Source organism: Mobula birostris, chromosome 8 (assembly GCF_030028105.1).
Source record: "Mobula birostris isolate sMobBir1 chromosome 8, sMobBir1.hap1, whole genome shotgun sequence".
Taxonomy (NCBI): Eukaryota; Metazoa; Chordata; class Chondrichthyes; order Myliobatiformes; family Myliobatidae; genus Mobula; species Mobula birostris.
In genome coordinates, this window is record NC_092377.1 from 7750695 (window position 1) to 7773478 (window position 22784).

The window sequence follows — 22784 nt, forward strand, 5'->3', positions numbered from 1 at the left end:
GGTGTTATGGGTGGAACTGGGGAATTAAAAAGGTATGACCATGTTAATGGGGCTATATTACAGACCACCCAACAGTCCAAAGGATTTAGAGGAACAAATTTGCAGAGAGATCACAGACGGTTTCAAGAAACATAAGGTTGTTTAAGCAAGTGATTTTAAATTTCCACATATTGACTGTGACTCCCGTACTGTTAAAGGACTGGATTGGATAGAGTTTGTCAATTGTGTTCGGGAAAGTTTCTTTCATCAGTACGTGGAAGTCCCACTGAGAGAGTGTGCAATACTGGATCTGCTATTAGGGAATGAGGTAGGACAGGTGACAGAAGTTTGTGTAGGGAAACACTTTGCATCTAGAGATTACAATCCCATTCATTTCAAAGTGAATACACAAATAGATAGGTCTCATCTGCGGGTAGACATTCTAAATTGGAGTTCAGCTAATTTTGATGATATCGGAAAGGATCTGGCAAGTGTAGATTGGGACAAGCAGTTTTCTAGCAAAGATGTACTAGGTAAGAGGCTGACCTTCAAAACAAAATCTTGGGAGTATAAGCTTATGAGTCTGTCAGAATAAAAGGTAACGATAACAGTTTAGGAAACCTTGGTTTTCAAGAGATATCCAGGCCCTGGTTAAGAAAAACAAGGAGCTGCATAGCAGGTATAGTCAGGGAGGAGCAAATGAGGCACTTATGGAGTATAAGAAAAGCAAGAGAACACTTAAGAAGGAAATCAGGAGGGCTAATAGAAGGCATGAAGTTGTTCTAGCAGACAAGGTGAAGGAGAATCCTAAGGGATTCTACAGATATGTTAAGGACAAAAGGGACAAAATCGGTCCTCTCGAAAATCAGAATGGTAATCCATGTGTGGAGCCAAAAGAGATCAGAGAGATCTTAAATAATTTCTTTTTGGAACCGTATTTACTCCGGAGATGGACACAGAGTCTATAGAAGTGAGGCAAAGCAGCATCAACTTCATGGACCCTTTACAGAATACAGAGGAGGAAGTGTTTGCTGTCCTGAGGCAAATCAGGGTGCATAAATCCTCTGAGTGTGACAAGATGTCCCCTTGGACTTTACAGGAGAGAAGTGCAGAAGTTATCGGGGCCATAGAAGAGATATTTAAAACATCCTTAGCAACAGATGAGGTACCGGAGGACTCAAAGATCGCCAATGTTGATCTGCCGTTCAAGAAAGCCTCTGAACAGAAATCAGGAAATTATAGAGCAGTGAGTGACATCATGTGTGAGAAAGTTATTGGAAGGTATTCTAAGGGACTGGATAGATCAGTATTTGGAAAGACATGGACTGATTAAGAATAGTCAGCATGGTTTAGTACATGGTGTTATGTCTAAACAGTCTTAGCGAGTTTTTCGAGGACGTTACCAGCAAAGCTGATGAAAGCAAGGCAGTGGATGTTGTCTACATGGACCCTACCAGGGCACTTGACAAGGTCCCACATAGGAAGTTGGTCAAGAGGGTTCGGTCGCTTTGAATTCAAGATGGGTATTAAATTGGATTAGGCATTGGCTTTGTGGAAGAAGCCAGAGACTGGTAGTAGATGGTTGCCTCTCTGACTGGTGGCCTGTGACTAGTGCCACCTGGATTGGTGCTGGGTCCGTTGTTGTTTGTCAGCCGCAGACAAAGGCAAAATAGCTTTTGTTGAAGGGAGTGAACGCTGGAGGGCAGTACTGGTGGGTGAGCCAGCCCCCAATCCAGTATCGATTCCAGTGTGCCCGCCGTGCTTCTGCTCTCCTCCCTCACCGTCTCCTACCCTGGGTGGATGTAACAAGCAATGCCATGCCAGCTCCCTGTGCTTGCACGGATTTGGTGGGTCGAATGGCTTCCCCTCTGCCCAGTTGCTGAGCTAGTGGATATGGGGGTAATGATGGAGCTGATTTAGATTTCAAGGTATTTTACAAAGTTCCTTACGTGGGAAGATGAAAGCCCATGGAGTAAGTGGCCGGTAATCGAGAGTTGCATGCAGAGATGAGGAAAGGAGGCGGTGATTAATTCGGCATGCTTTGGGTGCAGTGGGGGGGGAGGGGGCGGGTGGATTGGAATTAATTATCAGTGCTACAGTGATAGTTTTTTACTTTATTCTAGTTTGTGCAAATTGATAGCATATTACTGGTTAAGAAATGCAAGATGGTTGAGCAACACACACACACACACACAAAATTCTGGAGGAACTCAGAAGGTCGGGCATCACCTATGGAGGGAAATAAACAGGCAATGTTTCTGGCTGAGACTCTTCATCGGGACCTCTATTCTCCCCTAGATTCTGTCTGACCTGCTGAGTTTCTCTGGCATTATGTGTGTATGTGTGTGTGTCACTCTGGATTTCCAGCATCTACAGAATATCTTGTGTCTCTGTTTAGCTTCCCTGGTGCTAATCATTTTACCCAAGAATTTGTGAAAGATGGGAGTGCAGGGATGGGGTGTCCACACTCCCATCAGGCAGAAGACACAAAAGCCTGAAAGCGTGCACCACCAGGCCCAAGGACAGCTTCTAAAATCGGAATGTTCCCCTAGTATGATGAGATGGACTTTTGCTCGCAACAATCTACCTCATTATGACTTTTGCACCTCATCCTCTGTCTGCACTTCACTTTCCCTGTAACTGTAACTACACTTTATTCTGCATTCTGTTATTGTTTTACCTGGTATTAGCTCAGTGACTCTCAAACATATTTGTGTAACTGCCCCCTGGGCTCCCAGATCCATACCCAGTGCCACCCTCTCCCTTTCTGGTCATTACATCAAAACTATAAAGAATTTTCGTTTACAATGCACAGAGAAGAAGAAAATAGGAACTGCAAATTCAAAGCAGTGACAAGTAATTGCAAAAATTATTCAGATCTATTTAAAGCGACAAATAAAATTATTTCTTTATTTAATTGCAGTAAAAGCAATTTTCATCAACAATTTTTGAGGGCACATTAGCATTCGAACTATTCACTACTTCATTGCTTTTTCACCTTTCAATGGGATGGATGGGCTTGGTGCAGTGACGTCAGCTTCTCAACATCAGCCTGCATGTCACTCAGAGGGAGTCTCAGATCCCCCGGCTCAGTAAGTCTGTTTCGTTGCAGTCTGCTTTAGCATTGAGCAATGAAATGTGATATGAAGCATGCAAACCATCAGTGTTTTGTTCTGAAGTGCTGGCAAGCCTGTTTTGAAGTGTTTTCCATTTCTGAACGTTTTCATGAAGTGACTGAAAGTAGGCCAAGCTGTTTGCTTTATCAGAGGGTATTCTCTTCAAATATTCAAGGAGCCTGGACAGTTTCGTTGCCTCATCTGAAAAAAAATCTTTTCCACACTACAGACACAATGGCTGCTATCTACACTTCTTTTTTGCTTGGCCTGCTTCTGCCATTTTGTCAGGGATTTACAAACCATGGTCAACCACTTCAAAGTTGCTGGTGAACGCAGCAGGCCAGGCAGCATCTCTAGGAAGAGGTGCAGTCGACGTTTCAGGCCGAGGCCCTTCGTCAGGACTAACTGAAGGTAGAGTTAGTAAGAGATTTGAAAGTGGGAGTGGGAGGGGGAGATTCAAAATGATAGGAGAAGACAGGAGGGGGAGGGATGGAGCCAAGAGCTGGACAGGTGATTGGCAAAAGGGGTATGAGAGGATCATGGGACAGGAGGCCCAGGGAGAAGGAAAAGGGGGAGGGGGGAGAAAACCCAGAGGATGGGCAAGGGGTATAGTCAGAGGGACAGAGGGAGAAAAAGGAGAGAGAGAAAAAGAATGTGTGTATATAAATAAATAACGGATGGGGTACGAGGGGGAGGTGGGATATTAACAGAAGTTAGAGAAGTCGATGTTCATGCCATCAGGTTGGAGGCTACCCAGAGGGAATATAAGATGTTGTTCCTCCAACCTGAGTGTGGCTTCATCTTTACAGTAGAGGAGGCCGTGGGTAGACATGTCAGAATGGGAATGGGATGTGGAATTAAAATGTGTGGCCACTGGGAGGTCCTGCTTTCTCTGGCGGACAGAGCGTAGGTGTTCAGCAAAATGATCTCCCAGTCTGCGTTGGGTCTCGCCGATACATAAAAGGCCACATCGGGAGCACCAGACGCAGTATATCACCCCAGTCGACTCACAGGTGAAGTGTCGCCTCACCTGGAAGGACTGTCTGGGGCCCTGAATGGTGGTAAGGGAGGAAGTGTAAGGGCATGTGTAGCACTTGTTCCGCTTACAAGGATAAGTGCCAGGAGAGAGATCAGTGGGGAGGGATGGGGGGAACGAATGGACAAGGGAGTCGCGTAGGGAGCGATCCCTGTGGAAAGCGGGGGGGGGGGGAGAGGGAAAGATGTGCTTAGTGGTGGGATCCCGTTGGAGGTGGCGGAAGTTACGGAGAATAATATGTTGGACCCGGAGGCTGGTGGGGTGGTAGGTCAGGACCAGGGGAACCCTATTCCTAGTGGGGTGACAGGAGGATGGAGTGAGAGCAGATATGCGTGAAATGGGGGAGATGCGTTTGAGAGCAGAGTTGATGGTGGAGGAAGGGAAGCCCCTTTCTTTAAAAAAGAAGGACACCTCCCTCGTCCTAGAATGAAAAGCCTCATCCTGAGAGCAGATGCGGCGGAGACGGAGGAATTACGAGAAGGGAATGGCATTTTTGCAAGAGACAGGGTGAGAAGAGGAATAGTCCAGATAGCTGTGAGAGTCAGTCGGCTTATAGTAGACATCAGTAGATAAGCTGTCTCCAGAGACAGAGACAGAAAGATCTAGAAAAGGGAGGGAGGTGTCAGAAATAGACCAGGTAAACTTGAGGGCAGGGTGAAAGTTGGAGGCAAAGTTAATGAAGTCAACAAGTGACTTCACTTGTTGTTTAAGTCCAACGTCAAGCACTGCGATCACTATAGGGGAGAGTTATGAAGTCATAATACCTCAGGTAAAACTTGACTCTCTGCCTGAAGGCACATAAAGTGGGGCAGTGCAATCCCGGTTGGGTTGTGAGTTAGAGAAATGTCGCCAGGAGCATTCTGAACTATTCCATTGAATGCTGTACCCTAATTCACAGGAATTGTGTCACTGCATGATGAGAGTATGAGGACCTACACTGTACTATGGTATTAAAACAGCAATAATGCACTGGCCAGGCACGGAAAAGCACAGTTTCTTCGGTCCATATTTCCAATGATATGCTAAATACAGAGGTGTCTCATTACTTTTCAACTATAATGCGCTTCAAGCAAAGCCCAGGAGGTTAGCAAGAGATGAGGTGATTACCTGATCATTACACGATTATAAGGCACAATTGCTTGCAAAAAGTAATATATATCTTAAATTAAGCCTGTAATCCCAAGGCTGCCCCCTTGCTATCAAGCACCGGCACTCACAGCCCTCCCCCCACACTGTCTCCTTTATCTTCACAAACAAGAGAAAATCTGCAGATGCTGGAAGTCCAAGCAACAGACACACACAAGATGCTGGAGGAACTCAGCAGGCCAGGCAGCATCAATGGAAAAAAGTACAGTCAACGTTTCGGGCCGAGACCCTTCAGTAGGACTGAAGGGAAAAAAACTGAGGAGCAGATTTGAAAGGTGGGGGAAGAGGAGAGAGAAACGCCAGACAATAGATGAAACATGGAGAGGGAGAGATGAAGCAAAGAGCTGGGAAGTTGATTGGTGAAAGAGACGTAAGGCCATGGAAGAAAGAAAAAGGGGGTGGGGGAGGAGCAGCAGAGGGAGGTGATGGGAGGGCAAAGAGGTAACATGAGAGGGGGACAAGGGGAGGGGGAGGGGGAGGCATTACTGGAAGTCTGAAAAACCACTGCTCCCGCCATGGCCTCTTGTATGTTGATGAAACCTGATGTAGACTGGGAGACCGCTTCACTGAGCATCTATGCTCCATCCTCCAGAACAAGCGGGATCTCTCTGTGCCCACCCATTTAAATTCCACTTCCCATTCCCATTCCCATATGTCCATCCATGGCCTCCTCCACTGTTGGGATAAGGCCACACTTAGGTTGGAGGAACAACCATAAGACCATAAGACAAAGGAGCAGAAGTTGGCCATTCGGCCCATCGAGTCTGCTTTGCCATTTTATCATGAGCCTGATCCATTCTCCCATTTAGTCCCACTCCCCCGCCTTTTCACCATAACCTTTGATGCCCTGGCTACTCAGATGCCTATCAATCAATCACCTTATATCTCGTTTGGGTAGCCTCCAACATGACGGCATGGACATCGATTTCTCAAGCTTCCGGTAATGCCTCCCCCACCGCTTCACGATTTCCCATCCCATTGTCCCTCTATCATGTTATCTCCTTGCCCACCCATCGCCTCCCTCTGGTGCTCCCCTCCTCTTTTTCTTTCTTCCATGGCCTTCTGTCTCTTTCACCAATCAACTTTGCTTCATCCCTCCCCCTCCAGGTTTCTGGTGTTTCTCTGATCTCCCCTCACCTTTTAAATCTATTCCTCAGCTTTTTTTCTCCAGTCCTGCCGAAGGGTTTTGGCCCGAAACGTCAACTGTACTGTTTTCCATAGATGGTGCCTGGCCTGCTGAGTTCCTCCAGCATTTTTTGTGTGTTGCCTCCTTGATCTTTATCGCCCCCAGTGGGGTGAAATCACTCACTTTAGGAAACACTATTCTAACTCAATTGAATTGATCTGCCTGAACAGTATGCAAGACAAGATTTTCACTGTACCCCACTTACATGAGGTGAAAGGCTAGGGGATTACACCAGGTCTCAAAGTGAGCCTAAGTCACCAGGTGAAAGGTGAAGTGTCAGCATGCCCGTCCACGTTGTGTCAGCCTTGTGGTCGACAATACCCCGAGCATAGAGGTCACCCAGGTGAAGGATCGGCTGTTTCACTCACCTCTCCCCCTCCCCGTCCTCTCTCCCTTTAGTGCGTCGGCTCGGAGCCAGCAGTGATGGGGAAGAGGCCGGAGCTGAGGAGCGGGGGAGGCTGCAGCGAGCCACCGCCGTCGTCCAGTCACAGACCCAACGCCTGCTGCTTCTGCTGGTGCTGTTGCTGTAGCTGCTCCTGGTAGGTCACTCCACACCCCACGCCCTCTGCGTATGCACGGGCTGGCGCTGACTCGAGTGGTGGGAGGGCGGGCTGGAGGAAGCGGAGGAGGACCCAGGCGTAAACGCAGCACTGAAAACAGGTTTGGGTTCACTGGGGTAGAAGCAGCAATTATTACCCTCTCCTTGCATCTGCCGGGTGGGTGAAGATCATCGTGGCCATGCTCTCTTCTCACTGCTGCCATGAGGAAAGAGGTACCCAGCGCCTGAGATAACCACACCACCAGGTTCAGGAATAGTTATTACCCTTCAACCTTAGAGCTTTGATCAGCGACCAATCCGGACATTGGAAGTTTGGACAGGAGGCCTACTGGCTGAGGATAAAAGGCAGGAGTGGGTCATAGCAGTGTAATAGAGCTTTGACCAGCAAACAATCGTCGCTGGGATTGATTAGTAAGAGCAAACTAAAGGAAGGTGGGGGCAAGCGCAGTGGCCATCTTCTGAATGGACATAGTCAGAGTGGTGACCTCAAGGGGTCATTAAAGAGAGGCTTCACTTAGAGAAAGCAAAAGAAAGAAAAGCTCAAGTGTTTTCCTTCTCGATATCGACTCAGCCAGGACAGTAGGGATGACGGGCAGGATAGTGAAATGCTCCTCTGGCAGGGAGACCTCCAGTGTTCCTGACGACTACAGCGGCAAGAAGTGCATCCAGCTGCAGCTTCGAAAAAGCCGTGTTGACGAGTTGGAGCTGGCACTGGATGAACTTCAGATCATTCGGGAGGCTGAGGGGCTGATAGGTAGGACATGTACAGACCCAAGCTGCAGGACACGGGAGAGTGGGTGACAGTCAGGAAGGGGAAAGGGGTTAAGGAGCCAGTGCAGAGTACCCCTGTGTCCAACCCCTCAACAAAAGGTATATTATTTTGGATACTGTCAAGGCGGGGGAATGACCAAACAGAGGAAAGTTACAGTGCTTGGGTCTCTGGCACTGAGTCTGGCTCTGTGAGTCAGAAGGGAAGGGGAGAGAAGAGGCTTGCTGTGGTGACAGGGCACTTGTTAGCCAGGGGAACAGAAAGGAGGTTCTATGGGCGAAAACGAGATTCCCAGATGGAATGTTGCCTCTCGGGTGTCAGGGCCGGGGTTATCTCGGATCGAGTCTTCAGCATTCTTAAGTGGGAGGGTGAAGGGCCAGAAGTTGTGGTAGGACGGGTGACGAGGTCCTGCATAGAGAGTTCAGGGAGTTAGGTGCTGTGTTAAAGGGTTGTGATCTCAGGATTGCTACCTGTGCCATGTGCTAGTGAGGCCAGAATTAGGAAGCTTATACAATTTAATACCTGGCTAAAGAGTTGGTGTAGGAGGGAGGGCACAAGATTTTTGGATCATTGGGCTGGCTTCCAGGGAAGGTGGGATCTGTACAGAAGGGACGGTTTACATCTGAACTGAATGGGGAATAATTTCCTAGAGGAAAGGTTTTTTAATGCTACACGGTGGGGTTCAAACTAGATCTGCAGGGGGATGGGAACCATTGTGCCAGAACAGTTAGTGCAGAGGTTGTCGAGGCAGATGTTGGTCAGACTTCAGACAGAGTTATGAATCAAAAGGTTGAGCATGGTGCGACTAGTGTCCTGAACTGCCTATGTTTAAATGCTAGAAGTATCGTAGGAAAGGCGGATGATAGTGCTGAAGATCAGGTAGCTGGTTTACAAACAGAGGCAATGTGTAGTGAGGAGAGACTGATGATGGGGCAAAATTACAGTCAACAGGATGCGTAGTAATGTAAAATGCAGACAAAATAGAAAAGAGTGAATACAGGACTGATGGTGTTACATCTGAATGAGAGCAGTATGCGGAATAAGGGAGAGAATTTGCAACACACATCAAAGTTGCTGGTGAACGCAGCGGGCCAGCAGCATCTCTAGGAAGAGGTACAGTCAACATTTCAGGCCGAGACCCTTCATCAGGACTAACTGAAAGAAGAGCTAGTAAGAGAATTTGCAGCACAGTTGCAGATTACAAGTATGATGTTGTACGCACCGCTGAATCATGGCTGAAAATTATAGCTGGGAGCCTAATGTCCAAGGATAGGCAGGAAGGCAGAGGAGACGGCTCCGTTGACTGAAAAATGAAATCAATTCATTAGAAAGAGGTGACATCGGGTCAGAAGGTGTTGAATCATTGTGGATGGAGCTCAGGAACTGAAAGGGTAAAAAGCCCCTGATGTGAGTTGTATACAGACCCCAAAAGAATAGTAAGGATGTGGCCTACAAGTTACAATGGGAGCTAGAAAATGCATGCCTAAATGTTACAATAATCATGGGGTCTTCAATATGCAGGTAGATTGGGAAAATCAAATTGGTGCTGCATTACAGGAGGAGGAGTTTCTCGACTGCCTACAAAATGGCTTTTTAGAGCAGCTCGTGGTTGAGCAAACTAGGGGATCAGCTATTCTGGATTGGATGTTGTGCAATGAACCAAAATTGATGAGAGCTGAAGGTAAAAGAACCCTTACGGGAAAGTGATCATAAATATGATCAGGTTCACCCTGAAATTTGAGAGGGAGAAGCTAAAATCAGATGAATCAGTATGACTGTGGAGTAAAGGGAATTACAGAGGCATGAGAGAGGAGTTGGCTAAATAGATGGGAAAAGAACTCTGGCAGAAATGACAGCAGAGCAGCAATGGCTGGAATTTCTGGAAGCAATTCAGAATGCACAGGATATATACTTCCCAAAGAGGAAGAAGTATTCCAAAGGAAAGATGACACAACCATGGCTAACAAGGGGAGTCAAAGCCAACATAAAAGCCAAAGAGAGGGCATATAATAGAGCAAAAATTAGTGGGAAGTTAGAGGATTGGGAAGCATTTAAAAACCAACAGAAGACAACTAAAAAGATCATTAGGAAGGTAAAGATGGAATGTGTAAGTAAGCTAGCCAATAGTATTAAAGAGGATACCAAAAGTTTCTTCAGATATATAAAGTGTAAAAGAGAGGCAAGAGTAGGTATTGGGCTGCTGGAAGACAATGCTGGGGAAGTAGTAATGGGGACAAGGAAATGGCAGATGAACTGAATGAGTATTTTGCATTAGTCTTCACTGTGGAAGACACTAGCAGAATGATGGAAGTTCCAGGTGTCAGGTGTCATGAGGTGTGCGATGTTACCATTACTAGAGAGACAGTTCTTGGGAAACTGAGAAGTCTGAAGGGAGATAAGTCACCTGGACCAGATGGTGTACAACCCAGGGTTCTGAAAGAGGTGACTGAAAAGACCATGGAGAAATTAGTAATGCTCTTTCAAGAATCACTAGAGTCTGGAATGGTTCTAGAAGACTGGAAAATGGCAAATGTCACTCCACTTTCCAAGAAGGGAGAGAGGCAGAAGAAAGGAAACTATTGGCCAGTTAGTCAGACCTCAGTGGTTGGGAAAATGTTGGAGTCGATTATTAAGGATGTGGTCTCAGGGTGCATGGAGGCACATGATAGAATAGGCCGTAGTCAGCACAAAGAGGTAGTTCTTGGTCTTTGCTTGACTCAGCACCTGACCCACTGAAACAAGAAAAAACCCTTTTTTAGAGAGACCATATTCACGGCCATTTTTACAGCTCCTGCCCAAGTGATCTGCCAGTGCAGTTGCTCCTGGTTTGAGCCTCATATCTTCCATATTTTTTTCAATACTGTGGAGGATTAGGCTCCCTCTAATGTCTATATTAATAAAACATTTGCTGAACAGTTCTCTCACCAGGCAAGATTCAGCTAAAAATATAACAAACAGCAAGTCTAACAGTAGGCAATAAACTAGGAGGGTGTTTGCAGTGTTGCAGTCCAGAATAACGCACACACACTCAGCAAGCTGAGCAGCATCTAGGGAGGGGAATAAACAGTTGACGTTTTAGGCCAGGACCCTTCATTGGGATTGGAAAGGAAGGGGCAGAAGCCAGAATAAGAAGATGGGGGGAGTGAGGAGGGGTGATAGGAGAGCAGAGTGGACCATTGGAGAAAGGGAATGAGGGGGTACATCAGAGGGAGGTGATGGGCAGGTGAGGAGAAGAAAACAGGTAATAGAGGAGCCAAAATGGGAAATAAAAGAGGAGAGAATGGGAGGAGGGAGAAATTACCAGAAGTTTAGAGAAATTGATGCTCGTCCCATTAAGTTGAAGGCTACGCAACTACGACGAACAAAGTAAAATACATACAACCATGAGATTCTTCTTCCTGCTGGCATACTTAGCAAATCTATAGAACAGTAACTGTAAAGGGGATCAATGAACAACAAACTGTGCAAATGCAGATATAAATAAATAGTAATGAATAATGAGCATGAAATAACAAGATGGAGAGTCCTTGCAGTGAGATCATCGGTTATGGGAACACCAGAAATACAATGAGTGTAGGTATCCTCTTTTGTTCAAGAGCCCGATGATTGAGGGGTAGTAACTGTCCTTGGACCTAGTGGTGCAAGTCCTGAGGCTCCTGTATTTTCTTCCTGATGGCAGCAGATGGAATATGAAGAGTTACTCCTCCAAACTGAGAGTGGCCTTGTTGTGGCAGTAGAGGAGGCCGTGGACTAACATGTCGGAACGAGAATGGGAAGTGGAATTAAAATAGTTGGCTGCTGCGGGCCAGCTGGTGGTGCAATGACATTGGTGCCGGACCTGGGAGCCGAGGTTCCCGGGTTCAAAACCAGTCGGGTCCGCTTTCCATCCGTGCCGGGTTGAGTGTCGAGATCACAACTCGACCTCGTAAAATAAAGGGAAAACTACTGCGAAAATATCTGTGTGAGGAGTGGCGCACCACACAGTCTCTCTCTCGCTCCGCGCCTTGTAAAAAAGCCATGAAAAAGACATCATCATGGATGCACGCACACGCAGACACACGCACAGATACGGACGCACGCACACGCATACGCACAGACTCGCATGCACGCAGGCACATGCCAAAAAAAAAAATAGTTGGCTGCTTGGAAGTCCTGTTTGTTGCGGAGAGAGAGCGGAAGTACTCGACAAAGCTTTGCTGAGCACCTCTGCTCTGACCGCCGCAAGAGAAAACAAAGAAAGGAAGAAAGATCAGCTTTATTTCTCACGTGTACATCGAAACATCAAAACAGGTGGTGAAATGTGGTGTTTTGCATCAATGACCACCACAGTCCCAGGGTATGCTGGGGATCATCAGATATAGGAGCAGAATTAGGCCATTCAGCCCATCGAGTCTGCTCCGCCATTCCAACATGGCTGATCCTGGATCTCACTCAACCCCATACACCTACCTTCTTGCCATAACATTTGACCCTGGCCAATCAGGAATCTATCAATACATACCCACGGTCTTGGCCTCCACAGGTGTCTGTGGTAGAGCATTCCACAGATTCACTACTCTCTGGCTAAAAAAAGTTCCTCCTTACCTCTGTTCTAAAGGGTCACCCCTCAATTTTGAGACTGTGCCCTCTAGTTCTGGATTGCCCCACCATGGCAAACATCCTCTCCACAATCCACCTTATCTAGTCCTTTCAACATTCAGTGGGTTTCAATGAAATCCCCCTGCATTCTTCTAAATTCTAGTGAGTACAGGCCCAAAGCTGCCAAATGCTCCTCATATGTTAACCCCTTCATTTCCGGAATCATCCTCGTGAACCTCCTCTGGACTCTCTCTAATGACAACACATTCTTTCTGAGATATGGGTCCAAAACTGTTGACAGTACTCCAAGTGCAGCCTGACTAGTGTCTTATAAAGGCTCAGCATTATCTCCTTGCTTTTATATTCTATTCCTCTTGAAATAAATGCCAACATTGCATTTGCCTTTTTTACCACAGACTCAACCTGTGAATTAACCTTCTGGGAGTCTTGCATGAGGGCTCCTAAGTCCCACTGCACCACTGATGTTTGAAGCTACTCCCCATTTAGATAATAGTCCTCACTATTGTTTCTTTTACCAAAATGCATTATCTTACATTTCCCAACACTGTATTCCATCTGCCATTTTTTTCCCATTCTTCCAATTTGTGTAAGTCCTGCCACACTTTCATTGCTTCCTCAGCACTAGCTACCTCTCCACCTATTTTGTATCATAAGACCATAAGACATAGGAGCAGAATTAAGCCATTTGGCCCATCAAGTCAGCTCCACCATTCAATCATGGCTGATCCTTTTTTATCTCCTCCTCAACCCCAGTTTCCGGCCTTCTCCCCGTAACCTTTGACGCCATGTCCAATCAAGAACCTATCAATCTCTGCCTTAAGTACACCCAATGACCTGGCCTCCACAGCTGCCTGTGGCAACAAATTCCACAAATTCACCACCCTTTGGCGGAAGAAATTTCTTCGCATCTCTGGTTTGAAAGAGCGCCCCTCTATCCTGAGGCTGTGCCCTCTTGTCCTAGACTCTCTCAGCATGGGAAACATCCTTTCCACATCTACTCTGTCTAGGCCTTTCAACATTCGAAAGGTTTAAATGAGATCCCCCTCATCCTTTTGAATTCCAGTGAGAACAGACCCAGAGCCATCAAACATTCCTTGTATAACACTTTCATTCCTGGAATCATCCTTATAAACCTCCTCTGGACCCTCTGCAATGCCAGCACATCTTTTCTAAGATAAGGGGCCCAAAACTGTTCACAATACTCAAGATGAGACCTCATCAGTGTCTTATAAAGCCTCAGCATCACATCCTTGCTCTTGTATTCTAGACGTCTTGAAATGAGCGCTAACGTGGCATTTGCCTTCTTCACCATGAGCTCAACCTGCAAGTTAACTTTCAGCATGTTCTGCACAAGGACTCCCAAGTCCCTTTACATCTCAGATTTTTGGATTTTCTCCCCATTTAGAAAACAGTTCACACATGCATTTGTACTACCAAAGTGCATTTTCCAACATTGTATTTAATTCACCACTTTCTTGCCTATTCTCCTAATCTGTCTGTCTTTCTGCATCCTACCTGTTTCCTCAACACTACCAGCCCCTCCACCAATCTTTGTATCATCTGCAAAATTGGCAACAAAGCCATCTATTCCATCATCTAAGTCATTTATATACAGCATAAAAAGAAGTGGTCCCAACACTGACCACTGTGGAACACCGCTAGTCACTGGCAGCCGACCAGAAAAGGATCTTTTTATTCCCACTCACTGCCTCCTACCAATAAGCCAATGGCCTAACTATGTTAGTAACTTTCCTGTAATACCATGCGCTGTTAACTTGGTAAGCAGCCTCATGTCTGGCACCTTAGCAAAGGCCTTCTTTATTCAAAGTCCAAATATATAACATCCACTGTTATCCCCTTATCTATCCTACTTGTAATCACAAATCATCTGTAAACTTTGCTGCAAAGCCATCAATTCCATTATCTAAATCATTGACAAACAATGTGAAAAGTAGTGGTCCCACTACACTCCCCTGAGGAACACCACTAGTCACTGGCAGCCAAGCAGAAAAGTTTCTCTGCCTCCTGCCTATAGCCATTGCTCTATCCATGCCAGGATCTTTCCTGCGACGCCATAGGATTTTATCTTGCTAAGCAGCCCCGTGTGTGACACCTTATCAAATGCCTTCTGAAAATCGAAGTAAATGACATCTACTTTGTCCACCCTACTTGTTGCTTCCTTGAAGAAGTCTAACATGTTTGTCAGGCAAGATTTCCCTTTGCAGAAACCATGCTGACTTTGACTTATTTTATCACTAGTCACCAAGTACCAGGAAACCTGTGTGTGTGTGTTACTCAATCACTCAATGGTTGCCCAAGAACTCGCAGCTGGAATTCCCTTCAATTGAGAATCCTAACTTTTTATTTAGCGAGGATTCAAAAGATTCACGGAACATTTATTATCAAAATATGTATGCACTGAACAACCCTGAAATTCATGGATGTATTATGACAATTACAACATTTTAAAGACATTTGGAGAGATATGTGCCGAGGAAATATTTGGAGTAGGAGCTCCCACCCTGGGCCCAAGGACCCCCTGGTTAATGATAGGGGTCTATGGCATAAAAAAGTTTGGGAACCCCTGGTTTAGAGGGATAGGGGCCATATGCAGACAAGTTCACTTGGACAACATAGATGTGATAAGTGAATGGCCTGTTTCCGTGCTGGATAACCATAACAGCATGAGATATAGGATAAGAGTTAGGGTATTTGGCCCATCGAGTCAGCTCCACCATTTCATAATGGCTGATCCATCTTTTCTCTCAGCCCCAATCTCCTGCCTTCTCCCTGTATCTCTTCATGTCATGACCAATTAAGAACCTCTCAAATTTCGCCTTAAATATACATAAAGACTTGGCCTCCACATCTGCTTGTGGCAATGAATTCCTCAGTTCCCCACTCCCTGGCTAAAGAAATTCCATAAGACCATAAGATACAGGAGCAGAATTAGGCATTTGGCCCATCGAGCCATCAAACACTCTTTAAGTGACAAGGAATTCAACCTTGTAATCATTTCTGTGAACCTCCTTTGAACCCTCTCCAGTTTCAGCACATCTTTTCTCAGATAAGGGGCCCAAAACTGCTCACAACACTCCAAGTGAGGCCTCTCCAGTGCTTTATAAAGTTTCAACATTACATCCTTGCTTTGACATTCTAGTCCTCTTGAAATGAATGCTAACATCACATTTGCCTTCCTCACTACAGACTCAACCTGCAAATTAACAGGAACTTCCAAGTCCCTTTGCACCTCAGTTTTTGCACTTTCTCTCCATTTCAAAAATTGTCTATCTTTTCATTTCTTCTACCAGTGCATGACCATACTCTTCCCAACGCTGTATTCCATCTGCCATTTTACCGTCCATTCTCCTAATCTGTCTAAATCCTTTGTAGTCTCTCTACTTCCTCAAAACTAGCTCCATCTATCTCTGTCTTGTCTGCAAACTTTGCAACAAAGCCATCAATTCCATCATCCAAATGTTTGACATATAACATGAAAAGAATTGGGTCCTGACTCTGACCCCTGTGGAATACCACTAGTCACTGGCAGCCAACCAGAAAAGGCTCCCTTTAATCCCATACTTTGCCTCCTGCCAATCAGCCACTGCTTTGTCCGTGACTGCGTAACCCCATGACTGTGGCCCCAAATTGTGGGATTAGGACTGAGGATGATTACAATTTTGAGCAGGCCTGATTACTGATGGTTGCCATTTCACCCACAATCTCTTATACTCTGTGGACCTTTCTATCCACTAACTAGTGAAATTCAGCATGCAATAGTTACTGTGATTTGGGCCAATAAAATGGGTGGAGCCACAGAGTCATACATCACAGAATATTTTGACTCTCTAGCCTACCTGTGCCTCTTATAATTATAAACACAATGTTCTGCAGATGCTGGAAATCAGAGTAACACACACAAAATGCTGGAGGAACTCAGGAAGCCAGGCAGCAGGCAGAGACCCGTCTTCAGGACTGGAAAGGAAGGGGGAAGATGCCAGAATAAAAAGGTGGGGGGTGGGTGGGAAAGGAGAAAGGAGGATAGCTGGAAGGTGATAGGTGAATCCAGGTGGGCTGGAAAGGTCGAGGGCTGGAGAAGAAGGAATCTGATAGGAGAGGAGAGTGGACCAGAGGAAAATGAGAAGGAGGAAGGACACCAGGGGGAGGTGATAGGTAGGTGAGGAATAGGAGTAAGAGGCCGTAATGGGAAATGGAAGAAGAGGGAAGGGTGAGAGGAAAAGAAAAAAAGAGAAAAAAAACTGGAAGGAGAAAACTATATTAATGCTGACAGGTTGAGGGTTACCCAGATGGAATACCTTATAATTATGTATACTTTTATCAGGTCACCCCTCAGCCTTCTTCACCCCAGGGATAACAAGCCAATCTTGTAAAAGCTCTCCCCATAATTGAAGTCCTCCAATCCAGGCAGCACCCTGAGGGATCTCCTCTGCATTCTCTATAGAATAGCCAGGAAAAGCAGGACTGGAATTAGCCAGTAGGATTAGGACCCATGTTGTACCCTGTCCATTTGTAAATTGGTAAATTGATTTATTGTTGTCATATGTACCAGACAGAGTGAAAAACTTGTCTTATGTGCTGTTCCTACAGATCAAGGGAGTCTCACTAATGGCTACAGCATCATAATTCTAAAAGTTCTGAGCTCATCTGCCTTTCCTATGACACCTCTTGCACTGAAATGTAGGCAGCTCAGCACACTGGTTGCACCATGCTCAACCTTTTGATTCCTGACTTTGACCAACATCTGCCTCCACAATCTCTCCGCTAACTGTCCTGGCACTCTGGGTTCCCGTCCTCCTGCAACTCTAGTTTGAACCCCACTGTGCCGCATTAACAAACCTGCCTGCTAGGGTATTAGTCCCCGTCCCGTCCAAATTTCTCTTAAGTGTTGAAATTGAACCCACATCTACCACTTGTACTGGCAGCTCGTTCCACACTGTCACCACCCTCTGAGTGAAGATGTTGATAACATTATGAGAGGCAGAGAGAGAGCAGCCAGAACATATTCCCTGGGTATAAATGTCAAATACTCGTGGACATGCATTAAGGTGAGAGGGTAAAGTTTAAAGGAGAGGTGTAAGGCAAGTTTGTTACATGGATGAAGGGTCTTGGCTCGAAACATCATCTGTTTATTCCCTTCCATAGGTGCTGCCTGACCTGCTGAGTTCATCCAGCATTTTTCATGTGTTGCTTTGGATTTCCAGCATCTGCAGAATTCCTTGTGTTTGGCTATTACTCAGAGAGTGGTGAGTGCCTGCAGCAGGCTGCTAGGCATGGTGGTGGATGCAGATGGGATCACGGTGTTTAAGAAGCCATTCGACAGGCAACATGAGTATGCCGGGACGAAGGGAGATTATCTGGTGTAACCAGAAGGGACTAGGTTTATTTTAGCACTGTGTTCAGTTCTGGCAAGGGGGGCGGGGGTGGGGGGGAAGCGAATACACTGTTCCCGAGCTGCTGGGTTTTGAGTTCTACGCCTACGTTTATCCCACTGATTTTGAGGAGTTGATTGAAAATCGACAGCATGTGCTGGCTCATTAAGTCGTGCACATTGTCAGGGGAACATGGGAGGGATGCAACACCACCACTGTTTCAATACAGTCAGGGAAGCTGTTAATTATGGATGAGAGCGTTGGCAGCTACAGTGAGCCAGAAAGGGGGGGGGGAGGGAGAGGGACTGAGGGAGGGTGAGAGAGTGAGGGAGGGAGCGAGGGAGAAAGAGTGAGAGTGGGGTTGGAAAGAGGGAGAAAGAGTCGGGGAGAGAGAGAAGGAGGGGGAAGATGTGATGGGATGGGACAGAGAGAGTGAGAGAGAGAGGAAGAGAGGGTGGGAGGGAGAGAGAAAGGGAGAGAGGCAGTGGGAGGCAGGAGAGGGAGAAGGACTGAGAGAGGGAGAGAGAATGAGGGAGGGAGAGAGGGAGAAGAGAGAGAAGAAGGAGGGGGAGGGGAGGGGAGGAGAGGGTGAGAGAGAGAGAGAGAGATGGAGAAAGTGAGTGAGAGAGGGGAGGGAGAGGGGGAGAGAGTGAGACGGGGAGGGGAGGGATAGTAGGAGGGGGGGGAGTGAGAGAGAGAGGGGAGAGGGATTGGGGTACAGATGGAGATAGGGAAGGGGAGAGGGAGAAGGGGGGGAGAGAGATATACACACAGAGAGGGGTGAGGGAAGGGACTGAAATCAGGAGAAGGAGTGAGGGAGGGAGAGAGGGAGAAGAAAGGAGAGGGTGAGACTGCGGGAGAGAGGGAGAGACAGTGAGGGAGGGCTAGAGGGAGAGGGAGAGGATCAGGGTTGAGGGGAGGGGAGAGAGAGGGAGACAGAGGAAGGGATAGGGGAGAGAGTGAGAGGGAGGAAGAGAGAGAGGATGGAGAGAGGGAGAGAGGGGGAGGGAGAGCAGATTGGGAGGGGTGAGGGGAGGAGAGAGAGAGAGTGAGAGATACGGGGAGAAGGAACCTGAGCGTCCTGCCACACGGACAAGGCTTCAGGGTAATGGGTCAATCACTCGGGATGTCACTGAATGTGTCGGGAAACCCTGGTATTTTCACCACCAGAGTGAGTGCTGTGTGGATTTGCAGGATATGCCATAGAGCAACAGAGGGATCTTGGGGTCCGTAGGTCCCTCAGCGTAGCTGCACAAATTGATAGGATGGTTAGCCAGGCGAATGGTGTGTTCATTAGTCGGGGGACTGAATTCACAAGCCGCAGGGTAACGTTGCAGTTTTATGGAACTCTGGTTAGACCACACTTGGAATATTGTGTTCATTTCTGGTCATCTCATTTTAGAAAGGACGTGGAAGCTTCAATAAGGTGCAGAGGAGATATACCCAAGACACTCCCTGGGCTAGAGGGCATGTCTTATGAGGAAAGGAAATTTGGAATGGTACATGGATGGGATGAGGACTAATACCCTAGCAGGAAGGTTTGTTAATGCTGCAGGGTGGGGTTCAAACTAGAATCGCAGGAGGACGGGAACCCAGAGTGCCAGGAGAGTTAGTGGAGAGATTGTGGAGGGAGATGTTGGTCAGACCTCGGACAAAGTCACGAATCAAAAGGTTGAGCATGGTGTGACCAGTGTGCTGAGCTGCCTATATTTCAGTGCAAGAAGTATCGTAGGAAAGGCAGATGAGCTCAGGACATTTAGAATTATGATGCTGTAGCCATTAGTGAGACTTGTCTGCAGGAGGGGTAGGACTGGCAGCTCAACAGTCCAGTGTTCCGTTGTTTTAGACGTGGCAGAGTTGGAGGGTTTAAAGAAGGAGGGGTGGCATTAATAGTCAGGTTAAATGTCACAGCAGTACTCTGCCAGGACAGACAGAAGAACTCGACTAGCGATGGGTGGAACTGAGAAATACGAAATGTATGACCACATTAATGGGGCTATATACTGGGATCCCTCCTTTTGTGATTTTTATAAATGACCTGGATGAGGAAGTGGAGGGATGGGTTAGTAAATTTGCTGATGACACAAAGGTTAGGGGTGTTGTGGATAGTGTGGAGGGCTGTCAGAGGTTACAAAGGGACATTGATAGGATTCAGAACTGCGCTGAGAAGTGGCAGATGGAGTTCAACCCAGATAAGTGTGAAGTGGTTCATTTTGGTAGGTCAAATATGAAGATAGAATATAATATTGATGGTAAGACTCTTGGCAGTGTGGAGGATCAGCAAGGTCTTGGGATCTGTGTGCACAGGACACTCAAAGCTGCTGCGCAGGTTGACAGTGTTGTTAAGAAGACATATGGTGTATTGGCCTTCATCAACCATGGGATTGAGTTCAAGAACTGTGAATGAATGTTAAAGGCTGTATAAGACCTTAGTTAGTCCCCACTTGGAGTACTCGGTTCTGGTCACGTCACTAGAGGAAGGATGTGGATACTATAGAGAGAGTGCAGAGGAGATTTACAAGGATGTTGCCTGGATTGGAGAGCATGCCTCATGAGAATAGGTTGAGTGAACTTGGCCTTTTCTCTTTGGAGTGACGGAGGATGAGAGGTGACCTGATAGAGGTGTATAAGATGATGAGAGGCATTGATCATGTGGATAGCTAGAGGCTGTTTCCCAGGGCTGAAATGGCTAACACAAGGGGGCATAGTTTTAAGGTACTTGGAAGGAGGTATGGGGGGATGTCAGAGCTAGGTTTTTCAGACAGAGAGTGGTGGGTGTGTGGAATGTACTGCCAGCAACGGTGGTAGAAGCGGATAAGATAGGGACTTTTAAGAGACTCCTGGATAGGTACATTGAGCTTAGAAATATAGAGGGCTATAGGTAACCCTTGATAATTTCTAAGGTAAAGACATGTCCGGCACAGTTTTGTGGGCCGAAGGGCCGGTATTGTGCTGTAGGTTTTCTATGTTTCTATGTTTCCTCCCACATTCCAGGTACGTTAAGAATACAAAGATTGCTAGGGGCAAAATTGGTCCTCCAGAGCCAAAGCAGATGTGGGAGATCTTAAATGAATTCTTTTCATCTTTATTTACTCGAGAGATGGGTACAGACTCTATAGCAGTGAGGCAAAGTGGCACCAACTTCATGGGCCTGTACTGATTACAGAGGAGGAAGTCTTCGCTACCCTGAGGCAAATCAGGGTCGATAAATCTCCAGGGCCTGAGAAGGTGTTTCCATGGACCCTGCGGGTTGCAAGTACAGAAATTGCCGGGGCCCTAGCAGAGATATTTAAATCGTCCTTAGTGACAGGAGAGGGACCAGAGGATTGGAAGATAGCCAATGTTGTTCCACTGTTTCAAAAAGGCTCTAAACATAAACCAGGAAATTATAGCCCTGTGAGTCTGACATCAGTCTTGGGGAGGTTATTGGAAGGTATTCTGAGGGACTGACTAAGGATAGTCAGCGTGGCTTTGTGTATGGGAGGTCATGTCTAACCAACCTTATAAAGCTTTTTGAGATAGTTACCAGTAATGTGGACGAGGGCAAGGCAGTGGATGTTGTCTGCAGGGGCTTTAACAAGGCATTTGACAAGGTCCTGCATGGGAGGATGGTCAAGAACATTCAGTTGCTTGACTTAGTAAATTGGCTTTGAGAGAGAAACCAGAGAGTGATAGGAGATGAATTACCTCTCTGAGTGGAGGCCTGTGACTAGTGGTGTGTCACAGGGATAAGTGCTGGGTCCTTTGTTGTTTGTCATCTAGATCAATGATCTGGATGATAGTGTGGTTAACTGGATCAGCAAATTTGCAGATGGCACCAAGATTGGGGGCGTGGTGGATAATGAGGAAGGCTGTCTGGATCTGGATCAGTCTGAATAATGGCAGATGGAATTTAATGCAGACAAGTGTGAGGTTTTGCTCTTCCATATGGCCAAACAGGATAGGTCTTACACAGTGAATGGTAGGACACTGAGGAGTGTAGTAGAGCAAAGAGATCTAGGAATAATTCATTGGAAAAAGTGTCACAGTTAAATTAGGTCATAAAGAAAGCTTTTGGCAGGTTGACCTTCATAAATCAAAGCACTGAGTACAGAACACTCACTCTTCCTTCAGTTAGTCCTGACGAAGTTCTCGGCCTGAAACGTCGACTGCACCTCTTCCTACAGATGCTGCCTGGCCTGCTGCATTCACCAGCAACTTTGATGTGTGTTGCTTGAATTTCCAGCATCTGCAGAATTCCTGTTGTTTGTTGAGTACAGAAGATGGGATGTTACATTGAAGTTGTATAAAACGTTGGTGAGGCCTAATTTGGGGTATTATGTGGCTTTGGTCACCTTCCTACAGAAAAGTTGTAAACAAGGTTGAAAGTGTGCAGAGAAAATGTTGCCGGGTTTGGAGGGCCTGTGCTATAAGGAAAGATTGAATAGGTTAGGACTGTATACTTTAGAATGTAAAAGATTGAGAGGAAATTTGGTAGAGGCATACAAAATTATGGGAGTATAGATCGGGTAAATGCAAGCAGGTTTTTTCCGCTGAGGTTAGGTGTGACTACAACCAGAGGTCATGGCTTAAGGGTGAAAAGTTTAAGGAGAACATGAGAAGAAACTTCTTCACTCAGTGGATTACGACAGTGTGGTAAGAGCTGCCAGCACAAGTTGTCCATTTGAGCTTGATTTCGAAGTCTGAGAGAAGTTTGGATAGGTACATGGGTAGTAAGGATTTGGAGAGTTCTGGTCCAGGTGCAGGTCAGCTTGTGCAGAGGATACAGAGAGTCTGCAGAGTGATATAGATAGGTTAAGTGAGTGGGCAAGGCTCTGGCAGATGGAGTACAATGTTGTTAAATGCGAGGTCATTCACTTTGGAAGGAAAAATGAAAGTGCAGATTATTATTTAAACGGTAAAACATTGCAGCACGCTGCCGTGCAGAGGGACGTGGGATTACTTGTGCATGCTTCTCCATGGATTGTCACCTTGTCGTGGTGGAGAAGCTCGTGTGGTCCTGTG

General features: G+C 46.4%; 1 protein-coding gene across 1 annotated transcript in view; it reads left to right on the forward strand.

Moving 5' to 3' along the window:
* The window catches only part of LOC140201983 (regulator of G-protein signaling 17-like), a 132997-nt gene that overhangs the window by 51831 nt on the left and 58382 nt on the right, over positions 1-22784 (forward strand). The window contains exon 2 of the mRNA XM_072266850.1: positions 6863-7002. Coding sequence (XP_072122951.1) covers positions 6863-7002 — 140 coding nt within the window. The remainder of the gene's footprint in view (positions 1-6862; positions 7003-22784) is intronic.